The sequence below is a fragment of the Pectinophora gossypiella genome, chromosome 13 (assembly GCF_024362695.1).
Source record: "Pectinophora gossypiella chromosome 13, ilPecGoss1.1, whole genome shotgun sequence".
Classification (NCBI taxonomy): Eukaryota; Metazoa; Arthropoda; class Insecta; order Lepidoptera; family Gelechiidae; genus Pectinophora; species Pectinophora gossypiella.
In genome coordinates this window covers 5,513,236-5,526,887 of record NC_065416.1, presented here as the reverse complement: position 1 = coordinate 5,526,887, position 13,652 = coordinate 5,513,236, and the positions used below count along the sequence as shown (strand labels likewise).

Sequence of the window (13,652 nt, the reverse complement as noted above, 5' to 3'; positions counted from 1 at the left end):
TTTCAAATTAAACAGAACTTTTGACTAGGTCGAGTTATATTTTTTTTTGTTGACATGTACCTGTATAAATTCTAATTTGTAATATGTATTATGAATATTGTTAATCAAGGCATGAAACCGATCCCTGCAGACACCTCCTAATTTTATTTTAAGTGATACCCGTCACTTGCTTATTCGCCGAAAAGGAAAAGGACGGATGATTGACAACCGATAATTTTAAAATAACTCACGTGAATAAAAAAAGCATCTCGCTCATATGCAATCTCTGTCTTTCAACTTAATTCTGTCGGGTTATTAGCTGATATAAAAATTCGGAAGAGTTTTTTTTTTAATTTCTGCCTTAAATTGACGTGTGTTCCATAAGTTTTATGCCTGTCGATTACCCGTCCCTTTCCTTTTAGACGGATAAGAAAATGATAGGTATAACTTAAAATAAAGTTAGGTGGTGAGTACCGGAATTAGCACCAATAAATATTTTTTTTAAATTCTCTTTAGGTAAAAAGAGAAAAAATAAGTCAACATTTTAATTTATGCTCATTATACGAATTGAATACAAAAGAATGTTCATTTTTTTTCTCTTTACGAATGTGCATTGAGTTTTACCACATGTAATAACTGCACTGGCTTTGTTAACGGAAATTTGCGGTCTCACGGACTTTTTTCATTATTCGCTTTTCCGTTTATAACCGTCGAGTTTTCTCTGCACTTTTACGGTACATTTCATACAGTAAGTAGTTTTAAATTTCAGTTCACAAACGTATATTTAAATAAAAAGCCTATGTTCTCAATCCTTTACAGGAACGTAGGTACTTACTTAGTCGTCCGATATTCAGTATTGGATTAACTATACTTATTTCTTTTTAAATTCTATGTACGTACAATATTTTAAAAAGTAATGGCCCTGATTCTTGCAGACAATTCCTAATTTTATTTTAAATTATACTTATCATTTTCATATCCAAAACGAAATGTTGACAGATGATTGACAGTTGTTAATTTTAAAATAAATGAGTGAATGAATTAATAACTCGGGCAAATCAAGTAGGCATCTCGGTGTTTGTATCCCATTTGACTGTCAACTTAATTCGGTGGGGTTATTAGCTAATGTAAAATTTTGAGAAGGTTGTTTTAATTTCTGCATAAAATTGACGTGTGTTCCATTAGTTTTATGCCTGTAGATTACCTATCCCTTTCCTTTTCTGCGGATAAAAAATGACAGGAATAACTTAAAGTTACAAAAGATGGTGTGTAGGTACTTTAATTAGCACCAATATCCAGGAATTTATGAACTCTATTTCAATTCAGTAACAGTTCAATAGCACAACTTACGTAGAACTTTCCTTTGTTTTTGTAAGAGGTACCAATCAATTAACAAACGCTCTCAGCCTTACATTCAGCAATGGGCAATAAATGGAATTAGTTCTCGGTATCCGCTTGAGATGAAGATAAAATGCTATACGTGTTCTTTTATTGTTCACCAGTATTAGTAGGTAATAAAAAGAGAGGAATACCTCGTTCCATTTCTTTTTTTCACTCATCATCATCAATTTAAGAGCCACGCTCTTGTCGGTGCAGCATTTTCCATGCTACTTTTTCAAAAAATAGGGCCGTGGTTTCCCCCTTGCCTTGCGCCCCGCAGTACTCTGTCTGACGCAAGTGGGATGGCGCCCAGAGTAGTCTATTACAAAGCCATACTAGGTCTGTTTTTTTCATTACTTACTTAAAATTTCGCTTATCACTATAAGGCTCTCAACATATCCATCTTAGGATTTCGTATCAACAGAAGTGGTTGCAAGATGTCTCTGATTACCTGTGTCTCTCCCACCCCATTATGTTTATGTAGGTATGTTTGACGTATGTTACCATTTCCAAATAAATTTGCATTTTGCGTTTTGGGCGCTCTGTCACAGTGGGGGCGCTGGATGAAATATTCTATTTATAATAAGCTGGTCGTGCTATTTTTTATAAATCTAGTTTAGAGTAGGAGGAAGGAATTAAGGTATTGTTCGGGTACGTTCTTGTTACTTGTACACTTGAAGTCTATTGAGACGAGGCCATCCTTCTTGTTCAAGAGGAGTCCCTTTTCGAACTTCTGTCAATACTTGACCATATTTATTTGCTTGGCACTTCACTTGCCTTATTGAAACTTTTCCTGCTCTTTATTGCTGGTAAGGTTTTACATAATACAATTTTCTTTATTAAATTTATCAGTGAGCGAGTGAGAGTAAGATGAACATTTAGTCGACTGCGCTACTTCAGAGCGGGTTGGAGGAGCCATTTTTTATGGCTGGTTGCCGGGACCTGGTTTAAACCTGCCTTCCGAAGCACAAAATCTAACTTGAAATTGTAATTTTTTAAACGTACAGGTGTTTTGTATTAAATAAAATGGTAGATAAATATAATTTAATGGGACAAAAATATCGTTGGTGGTGACCTTCTACAGAGTATGAACAAAACAAAAATACAATTTCAGTCACTAACATTAAAAATAGTGGTAAAATATTTTATTTGTTTGTACCTAAAGCACAAGAAAGTGCCCAGGGCGAATGAAAAGGTACTAATTTTCCATAAATAGGTACCTCACACGCTTGTTCATTATCATTGTCCACATTATACTTAAGCCTTTATTATAACCTATAAAGTAATTAAAATACCTCATCCGTTGACGTGATAGTCACAACAAACAGGAACTACAAATTTAATGTACTTATATGTAACCCTACTATGTAACCTACAACAAAAAGGTAGATAAGTGACTCCACCTAAATCACTAGCAACATTATTGGCTTCCCCGACTGACATGTCAACGTATATTGACTGTGGGATGTGTGTCAGGTAATGGCTTGAACGAAAATATCTCACTATTTTTCGTCGTACCAGGCTGTGTATCGATTCCGTCTTGATAATTTGAAGGGTGGAAGCGACAACTATGAAGGTACTATTGCTTTTATTATATGGATTGGCCGTAGTGCGTAAAGGACCGAAGGGCAGGCCTTGTATGACACTATCTAATTTTAAGTTATATCTTTAATTTTCTTATCCGCCAAAAAGGGAAGGGACGGATGATTGACAGATGTTAATTTTAAAATGATTGAATAACCCGGACGAATCAAACAGGTATCTCGCTGGTATGCAAACCGTTTGACGTGTGCTGTCAACTTAATTCTGTCGTGTTATTGACCAATGTAAAATTTTTTGAGGTTTGTTTTATATTTGTGCCTAAAATTAACGTGTGTTCCATTTATGTTTGTCGTTAACCCGTCCCTTTTCTTTTCAGCGGATAAGAAAATGACAAGTATAATAACTTAAAATTAAATTAAATTATGTTTTATTTGTGTAAAAATAAAGTTACTGTTAAAGATATATCGTTGGAGTCGACTAAATGGGCGTATTTTTCACATGAATTTAGTTTACAAATGCTTGCATTCTCCGACAATTTGTAGAATTTGTTGATTATATTATGCGCTTACAGACCAACGAAACTCGATCGAATTCGTCGCTAAGTCGTTGTGACTTGTGTAATGTCAAATATTACAGCGTCTGAGTTAAGTACGTGCTAATCATCATCTCCCTAGCGTTGCCCAGTTTTCAAAGAGTCCGTTTACTTAACTAGGACAGGGATTTCACCGGCTTTGTGCGGCTACATGTCTGACCTTGTAACCCGCGAAAGGGAAAACCATTTCAATAGTACTTAGTTCACATACGTACCTCCGAAGCGCATTTTTCGGGAATGCGGTTTCCTCACAATGTTTTTGTTAATCGCTGAGCACGTGACGATCATTTATGATCCAAACAAAAATTCGGAAATCATTGGTTTAGGTCCGTACTGGGATTCGTACCTACGACCTCACGGCTCTTCTTTTGTCATGGTTATTACTCATTAACACGATACAGACGGTGAGCTAGTAAGTTATTGGCAGTATAGTATCTTGCCACTTTAACAATAGTTTTAGAAGCAAGTGGTGGTAATTTGAAATAAACGATGCAAAAATTATTACACACAACAAAGCCCAAACATATGTACGTATTTGTGACGAGGAAGGTGAAATAAAACAAAAACAGTCATCACCAAGAAAATTGAGTGACCAATTTCTTGACCACATTCTTCTATTTACAGAATACAGTAATAATATTTCAAAAACACAATATTTATTTCTCGACTACAACACGGCTGAACAAAGACATCAATGGAGTAAACATTTGTCAGTTCTTAATTGGTAATATTGGTATAAAACATTTTTTTTTTTTGAAACAAATGAAATGTATTTGCAAGTTCTTCATCATGTGTACACACTAACTTATAATAGACCTTTCATTTAATTTTGTTCTGTATAGACCCCACAGGTAGAGCTATGTGCATGATGGTAAGTACAGATCTGCCCCCGCAGCACGGTGTTGGCTCTACTAATCGACAGTATACGATGTCTCCGTAATCAGGAAAATGTATGTCGCGTCTACATCGATAGCGTAACTAGTGCACATAGACTTCCATCAATTATAAATCAAAAGGGTATCCGCGGTGCAGTTTTGAGTAGCCAAAAATGCTCATCGTAAACCAGCGTAGCTATTAAATGTTATATTTTATAATTGTTAGGATGATCAAGAACTTGTTAATACAAATATCCAGGTAAAGCATAAAAAATAAAAACCATTATTTAGATACAAATCAACAAATGTTCCAAAACATTACTTTTTTATAAACCCTTTTAAACCTTTCAGTTTTATTGTAAGATAATTAAGGGAATATGCAAATCGAAGTTACTGTTGACAATATTTGCCTAAAGGACCATAACGCAACGAAAACAAGGTCTGTAAATCAACTAGCATACTATTTTGTTTTCCAATAAGAACAATGTAGAACTTAGGTATAATATACGTAACACGCAGGTTGTATTTTAAATACATTATCATAGAATCACACACATTATCACTCCACAAATTACAACAGCTATTGTGGTTTGGGTTAAGGAAAATATATCGTCTTCGATAGCAGTTTATTTGAAGTATTATAAAAAATACATAAATTGTTTTCCTTGATCTGATAACAAAGTAAGTAAAACGATAGATGGTTGAACTCAAATCCAAAATGAATGTTTTGCAGTACCATTCAGGCTAGGAAAATTCAGCAAAGGAATTTTAACATTACACTGTCTCTATGATTTAAACGCTTAGCAAAATGGCCGATATTATAGAGCATTTCTCTGAAATATCACTATAAATGTTCACACTGCTTTCGAAGCCAATACATACATCTCAATTTTATACAACAATACAAAAATATTTTCATGCTAGACATTTTGTATAACATCGAAAATACAAATAGACAGCTTGTCTAAGTGGTGATGTATATAAAAGACAGTGATAGGTTACTGCTGTGATCAGATAGAAATGTAAGAGTAGATATAACGACAAAGAAGTTGGAGATTATGAATATGTTAATAGTACAGGCACATTCAAAGTCGGGAACCTATATTATTTATTTACTTTGATTTTAAGTTACATTTATTTTCTTATCTATCAAATCTGCCGCCATCTGATATGATGTCCGACAGAAGAATTCATGCTCTATCAGAATCAAGACTCTTTGAAAGTCATCGGATCATAATAAAAATACTTTTCTTAAAAACATTACTTGAACAGGGCAAACATCATACCAATACAAACATTATAATATATTATTATGATTATCATTTCCTCACATCATGCGTGTTAATAAAGTATCTGATTCATCCCTAAACCCTCAACGGTCCGTAACATCAAGACACATTTCAACGTACTGGGTACTGACAAAGGACCAGCCTCTGAATTCATAAGATTACGAAGAAGTTTCGAAAGCGTCACGTTCATGGTAAAATTTGATTTGGCCAACCGTCGTCGGTTTGCCGCTAACTATTCTATGCTAGCTTCTCTAGAAAATGGAGAAAAGCGCGTTTTAGCCTCGAGTACCCCACCGCATATCAGCGGACGCGCTTAGAGGAGGTACTCTCATTGCTCTGGTCTGTCAAATGATGTATTTGGCGTACTCTCCACTTTTTTCAGTACTATCTTAAATGCAAACGTGTGTTTTGGAGAGACAGACGCTGGCCGAGGTGTCTGGGGTGACCGCGGTGGGGGCTCGGGCGGCATTTCCGAGCGCGTTCTAGATCGACGTGGCGGTGCGCTACGTATGAAGGGAGCCGATGACGGTTCTTTTTGCGTCTTATTCATCTGTGGAGATAGACGGTTAGGAGACAATCGACTCGGTGACGGTTCAGGAGTGCTCGGAGGCAACATCAGCGGCGGCAAATTGGCACATGGAGAACCACGCGAACCTCGACGCTCCTTCAGTCCCATTGGTGGTGGAGAAATAGATGGTGGCTCGTCATCAGCTGCCGCAACCACAACTAAAGGCTCAGGCCTAGCTAGTGGTGCTTTTGACTCTCCAGAATCAGAAGCAATCGACCTTCTGAAATAATTTAATCCATTTTCTATTTCTGCTAATGCCCTTCTTACAAATGGAAAGCTTTCAGATATTTCTGAAGTAGACTTCCTCACTGGGAACTCGGTTTCGCTATCGCGCTTTCTGGGCCTGCAGCGTTCGAAAGTTGGGTCTCCGTGCGCTGCCACCGTTTCGGAGACTTGTCTTGTCAAAGCTGCATGTTTTATGGAGTCCGACTTGGATCGCGGTTCTCTCGTTTTTGGCGTGGGAGAGCGTCGATCGCCGAACTTCTTGCTGGCCGCGCGTTTGATGGAAGAGAAGAGGCCGAGCTTCTCGGGTGGTTTGTCTGGAGGCTTGTCTGGAGCGGAGGGAGCAACAGGAGTTAGAGGAGCGACGGGAGCGGTAGAGGGTCCAGGGACGGGTTCGGGCGCGGGACGGGGGAGGTTCCCCTCGCGTTAGTTGTGCCGAGAGTCTGACGACGGAACATCGCTCGAGCCGGTAGAGGAGAGGGTGGTGTTGGAGCCATAGGGGTCTAGGGAGGATTGCACGGACATCGAGCGGCCAGCGCGCCGCACTCGCGCTGGAGAAAGCTTGCCTGGATCTACGCTGGCCGGGTCTGCCTGCAACAACAGCGTATTCAGCACTCCACTCAAACATTCTACGTAAATTATTATCATTATCCTCAGCTTTTAATAATCCCACTGCTGAGTTTAAGCGCTCTGTCTTTCAAAAATTGTCTTATTTGGTACCTGTTGTTCCTAATAATATTATATGCTGAATACATTACACATTATCAGAAAGGATTAACATAATCGTTTAATTATTAATATAATATTTACTACCTAGTCTAGTAATTTAGTAGTAGTAAGTTGTACAACCATTGGTTTACACTGAAAAGGTTTGCCACGCACCTGATAAGCTAGAGCATTCATGATGATGGAGTAGGGAACCAGTCCAAGTGGGTGGACCTCCCTCATCAGAACGTTGGCTGGGATCTTGTGGAACTGGATGTACTCGAGGAAGTTGCCGATGACGTCCTTCAGAGACATGTTCGGGTTTGTATCGCAGTATTTCTTGCTCCACATTAAAGCCGCCTGAAAATATATTGTCAATCTTATATTATACAGGGTGGCCCAGAAGTTCACGTTCAAAATGAAAAGTTGGATTGAGGGGCTCATTAGCTATTAGAAACACCCCCCCAGGTATGTTCAGCAATTATTTACGGTTTAGGAGATATGACCTATTTAGTACCTTTTTCTAGATTTTCTACCTTACTTTAGAAATAATCATTTTGTCGCTATCCCTTTCTTAATAATTCTTTTATTTCACTTCATAACTATGACTAAAGATATATGTATGAAAAAAGAAAAACAGTCAAATCAAAGATAAAAAAAAATATTGGAAGTCAAAGTGAGAATTCGACCAAAAATGTTAAACTTGTTAATACTTCGCCGAAGAATAATAAACACATGAGATTGTGATGGACCCTGAAAGTATTTCTAAAAACTGCTCCATTTAATAGACTTTTAGAAACATCCAAACAAAGTAACCTTAATATGGACAAAAAACTGATAATAAAATTGCTAAAAAAAAGAAAGTAAAAAGGACACCTATTTGTACGTACTTATATCCCAGAACTCACGGACATAATGTGAGACATTTCTATTTGTGTTCAGTAACTGTTAGATATTACTTATTTAAGTAAAAAGGCAAAAAGGCTGAAAACTCCCCCCTATTCTACGCAAATGTACGGTGACTCTTTTACCGTGCAGGCCGTCAAACTGTGGAACGCGCTACCCAGGGTCACTCGGGAATGTGACACGGTGGGTAGTTTTAAAAGGAACTTGAAGGATTATTATTTGAGTCTTGCTTAAGTTGCATTAGTCGTATTTGTATGCGTTTACTTATTTATTTACGTATATATATATTGTATATAGTGTGTATTTTTTATAAACCAATATAGAAAGTATATAATATGTTTATATATTTATGAAATATATATTATATTATAATTTATTTAAATGTGGTTTGTAGGTTTAGGTTAATATTGTGTCTTATATTAGTATAAGTAATTTCTAAATAATTTGTACGCGTATGTATGTCTATCTATATAATATTATACGTTGAAAGTCTCTCTTGTCACGTAGGTCAGCTGGAAGAAATCTCTTTGTTTAGAGATAAGCTTGCCTGTACTATCTGTTTTCTTTGTATGTTTCTTGTGTCTGTTTCATTGTGTACAAATAAATAAATAAATAAAAATCGATATAATACTTTTAATTGTTTCTTTTGATACCGAGAGAGCAAAATAATCACAGATATAAAGTAATACACTGAGAAATAAATTAACTTGCCCATTCAAATAAGGAAAAAACACATCAATTTTAAAGGACAAAATTACATTCTATCTCTTAATTTATATATACTCAATCTTATCCAATTAAATCAATGTTATTTATTGCACCAAGGATATAAACAGGAATATTTACACTAAAATTGCAAGTAACTACTACTTGTACTAAAAAAACTGTGGCACGTTTGCTAACGAAATGTAGGTTTACACGTGTAAGGTTTAGTAATAAAACAAAAATACTTAAGAAAAAAATGTAGTGAGATCTTAAAATAATGAGGACTTTCAAGACTACATTGCCGTAATATATATTTATAGTTTATAATTTATATAGTTTAGCATTAATATAGTTTGTTTGAATGCTGTGTACGCATGTAATTGGCAAGCATTATATATATTTACGTATAATTCTGTCTATAAAAGTTTCATAATATGTATTGTTGTATGTGTACCTACATAACTAAGTAAATAAGTAAATAAATAAGTTTATCTCTATTTATTTAAATAGTAATATTTACCTGGAACTTTGTGAATTCATCAGCTCTAAGCTCGTCTCTGGCCAGTATTAACCTGACCACGTGTTGGGGCAGTAGCGTAAACGAACCCAGATTCAGCACTTCATTACCGTGCTCATCTACGAACTCTAGCACCTGAAAAGTAAGTATTAAGTAAACGTAAGTCCCTGGGAAAAGCCGCAGTCTTGTAAAGTGAGACCTGGGGTCCTTTAAATCACGGGTGAATAGGCATTTTCTGGGTAAGCTCGTTACAACGTCGATCTCTTCTCGTGGAAGAATGAAGTCAAGAGCAAACCCATCTTAAAAAAAAGTGGAGAGTATGTGGTGGTAGTGAGTAGCGTAGTGGTGTGAACTGTAGGTAAGTGTAAGTGGTTTTTAACCCCCGACGCAAAAACGACGGGGTGTTATAAGTTTGACGTGTCTGTGTAAATGTGTGTCTGTCTGTGGCATCGTAGCTCCCAAACGGATGATCAAATTTTAATGCGACTTTTTTTGTTTGAAAGGTATATCAGTCGAGAGTGTTCTTAGCTATGTTTGGTGGAAATCGGTTCAGGTCTTCAAGGTCATCAGGTTGTTTGTTAAGTGTGATAGGAATGTTACACGCTCAGTTTGCTTGCAAGTGGGATAAGTTATTTTTTGCTTTTTATAAAGTTTAGCATTTTTAACCTTTTGTCATAATAATTGAGTACTTTTAATGGACGGGGGTTTTTAAAATATTTAATTTAATGTTATGTGTAAGTGGTTTGTCTTTCTCTTTATGTCATTATATTGCTACAATTTGAGTGGCATCCGTCAATAATAAATGATTCTTATTCTTAAAAGTTAATGATAAAAATAAATATTAGCCTCACATTGCAGGTTTTAGTACTTGCAAAACAAAAATTTGCTCAAAAAGGAAATAAGAATCAACCCCATTGCCGTAAGATAGGCAATGCCACAAGGTGTAAGAAAATGTAGGTGTTATACGTTTAACACTTTAACGGACAGTGACCACGGGTCATTGACCTTTAGTAGACGCTCTTGAAAGTGTCAATAATGTTCTCCCTCAGTTGATCTAAAGAAACCACGTGCCTAGTAAGCTGAACGCATTATTAGTATGCTTTTACTTCTCATCCAGCAGGAACAAGTTATGTATGTATATTATTATGATAATAATATAAAAGTTTACACGGGTGACTGTGTGAAAGTTCTTGTAACAAATAGGAAATTCCAGCGGCTAAATTATTTTCAGTGATAAAGTGTTCAAAATGGCCGGTCATTCGTATCCGGTCAACGTATTTAAAATTGGAATGGTGCTTAATCATTATTTTCCTACTAGGCGATTATGTTTATCGAATCCAATGGTTTATGAGACCCTCATTGTGTAGCTAATACTTTGTAAAAACACGCAAGAGATGCGCCAATGAAAACGCCACTTTCTAAAATTAATATTCAGGACAATTACCTTCTGAACCAGAGACTTGGTGCACTTATACTGGATGTATCGCTCTGCCGAGGCGAGGAGTGCGCAGACGGTGTCTACAGTGATGCAACACTGCACGAAGCCCGCGCATGCGCGTCTCAGCTCGTCCAGCCCGTAGTAATCAGCGGCGTTCATTACTCCTGGAATTAATATGATTTTTTTCTATTACAAGATGCCTTATTATTATATTAAATTATATATATATTAACTGTTAAATGAATTGGTTCTTTTATTATTTTGGACCGCCGTGCGAATCGAATAAGAGCTCTTTTTGAATTGATCGTTTCGCACCGTGACGTGTATCGCCAAAGATTTTTTTTTTACAATGGGTCGGTTTGGACCGCAGTGGGTTCAAAGTATGTATTTACTTTTTAGTTTTACCCTGTGGTCCCAATCGAACCAATCCAATAGGTACCTAGGAGAATTCGTGCCGTTCCCACCACAGTGGGACGAAACGACCCATTCAAAAAGAGAAGGTACGTAATTGAGTTTGGTGTGTCCGTGGCTCACGTTCGATAGGTCTCCCGTAATACCAGCGCCGCGGCACGTGCTAAGCACGTGTCACGGCATTATGCTGAGGGAGATCCTTTTTTTTATTTTGGGCGCCTCCATTGTGTGTTTAATGTCTGTATTATTTGTCTTTTTGTCTTTGTTTTTTTTTTCTATTTTTTTTTTATTTCTGTAATGTAAGTTTGTAAATGTTGCGTCCAATATGGAAATAAATATTTTCTTTCTTTCTTTCTAGAATCAAAATAAAATACTTGGAACATTGATCCTTGGGAGCGAATGATAAATAATCTTGTACAACACTATAATACCCGCGGGTATGTCTAACAAACTTTGTAAACTTCCGCAATTTTCTTTTAGCCCCTTAGGTTTTATTAATCCGCGGAGATCGTAAAACTTCCTTGATATTATTATCTTCGGAGCATCTGGTTGTCGGTAAACTTTCAAGAGAAAGATGAGCAAACTGTCAGTATTAGTTTAAAAGTTTTCTGATAAAAAAACGTGGAAAACTTCGCGAGTAGAGAACTTGGACCTTTTTGCAGTAAAGTTAAATTATTTAATGGAGTTGGAAAAGCTTTCAACAGATTTAAGAAGTCATTTGAACTTTTGTAATCATACTAATGAATCTATTTTTTTTCTTCGTAGTTTTTTTATGATAAATGATAATTTATTTGATAACATTCGTTACAGGTCATATTAGTTCAAAACCTATCATATGTAGGTATTTCTTACAATTATTCCATTCTATTACTTATTCCAACCAAAATAAATTGTATAATTGTAACAATAAATTAGTTTAAAATAATAAATTGTATAAGTAGTTACATTAATAAATCTGTCTAAAATTACAAATTGTGTAATTCGGTTTTAAATACTAGTTCATTAAAATTAACTCGATAGAGGCAAGTCTAGGAGTTCGGTAAAACAATAAAAGTTATGGTTTAGTAGCCAGGTTCTCATTTTGTGTTTAAAACATTGCAATGATGGTGCATTTCGTATAGATTCGGGTAGGCGGTTGTATATTGATGGGCCTAGTACGTACACTGACTGCTCCGACCTAGCCAGCTTGTGGGCAGGAGCCACCAGCCGATCGCAGTTTTAGATAAGTACTTAAGTATTGAGTAAGCAGTCCAGACCCGCAACTCTTGTCATGACAAGTAGGGGTGAGTAAAATTCATGACACCATCATAGCCTTAGCCAAGATGTAAACGATTACGAAAATCGTTAGTAAAAATATAATAATATGGAAATGATAATTGGGTAGTTTCTTAGGCCAAAGATAAATTATTAAATTCTGATTACTAAATAAAGACAGATCTAAAGGTGACAAAAACGTTTTCTTTTTTCTATTTAACTCATTTATAAGTTTTAATAAAGAAAAACGTAATAATAAGTGTGCCACATTGTCACGTGTTTTATGACGTCACAGATTGCTTCTTCATACAAATTCCATATTAATTTCGTGTTTTGATGTTTAGTTGGAAACTACCCTATTATGTCACCCATCTTATATCAATCTTGTAGTGGACTACCCACCGAGTATTATCTTCGAAGATTTTTTTTTCTATCTTACATAAATTTATTTTTACGTTTATAAAGTTTTTTCTTCGGAACTTGGACACTGGCAGATTTATCGTTCACAAATACAACAGCCATAAACAACAACAATCGTATCGAATCAATCTTGTACATTTGATCACTGTCAATGTCAACTTGGCTAACCCTCTTGGTCCTTATCCTGTCCATAACGACCTATTCGAATCGGTATCGTCATTATACCTACTGTGGTTAATAGGTAATGGTGATATAATTTATAATGTATGAAGCATAAATTATTAATTATTTTATTGATATCACTTTAGTAGCTTCGTGAGTAAAGTTTTCAAGCTGTTAGTAGTTTCCTATCGATAAGTGCAACAAAGTTACGAACTCCGGTTGGGCGTGTAGCGCAAGTGAATGACGAGTCCCGGTTATAATAAGAGCACGTATTATTTGTAATACAACGTTATAATAACTCCTGGTTACGCCTACACGAAAGAACAAAAGGGATGAAATTCCCAAAGTTCCGACTTCTGTAATAACAAGGCAGTTCAAATTACAAATACGAAAAAGAAAATGTTTTTCAAACTTTGCAACAGCGAGTTTCATAAAGTATCGTCATAGAATAAAGAATTATTAATTCTACGCATAGAAGACGGAAGTAAGGGTTCCGTTACGGCAGAACCCTAGCCCAGGGACACGGGTGAAGACCTCAATGGTTACAGAGGCGGAGATGGGAGCCATCGGTACGGCAATGCAGGACGGAAGGGGCAAGTCACAGGGACTGCAACCTGGAACCTGACAGAGGGCAGCAGTAACTGTCAGTACTGTTCAGGAGCGGAAGATAGGAGTCCTAGTACGACT

The 13,652-nt window shown here is 36.3% G+C and overlaps 2 protein-coding genes across 7 annotated transcripts in view; one reads left to right on the top strand and one right to left on the bottom strand.

Annotated features, from left to right (window-relative positions):
* LOC126371906 (uncharacterized) overlaps window positions 1-13,652 on the top strand; it is a 254,081-nt gene that overhangs the window by 221,174 nt on the left and 19,255 nt on the right. The gene's annotated exons all lie outside the window — the stretch shown is intronic.
* LOC126371908 (serine-enriched protein) overlaps window positions 4,104-13,652 on the bottom strand; it is a 49,392-nt gene continuing 39,843 nt past the window's right edge. For 3 of the 4 annotated variants that reach the window (XM_050017354.1, XM_050017352.1, XM_050017353.1), the window contains 4 exons: window positions 10,725-10,882; window positions 9,284-9,415; window positions 7,330-7,512; window positions 4,104-7,038 (listed from right to left, as the gene is read on the bottom strand). In XM_050017354.1, coding sequence (XP_049873311.1) covers window positions 6,874-7,038; window positions 7,330-7,512; window positions 9,284-9,415; window positions 10,725-10,882 — 638 coding nt within the window. In that variant the 3' untranslated portion in view covers window positions 4,104-6,873. The remainder of the gene's footprint in view (window positions 7,039-7,329; window positions 7,513-9,283; window positions 9,416-10,724; window positions 10,883-13,652) is intronic. The other variant, XM_050017355.1, reaches the window with a different exon arrangement.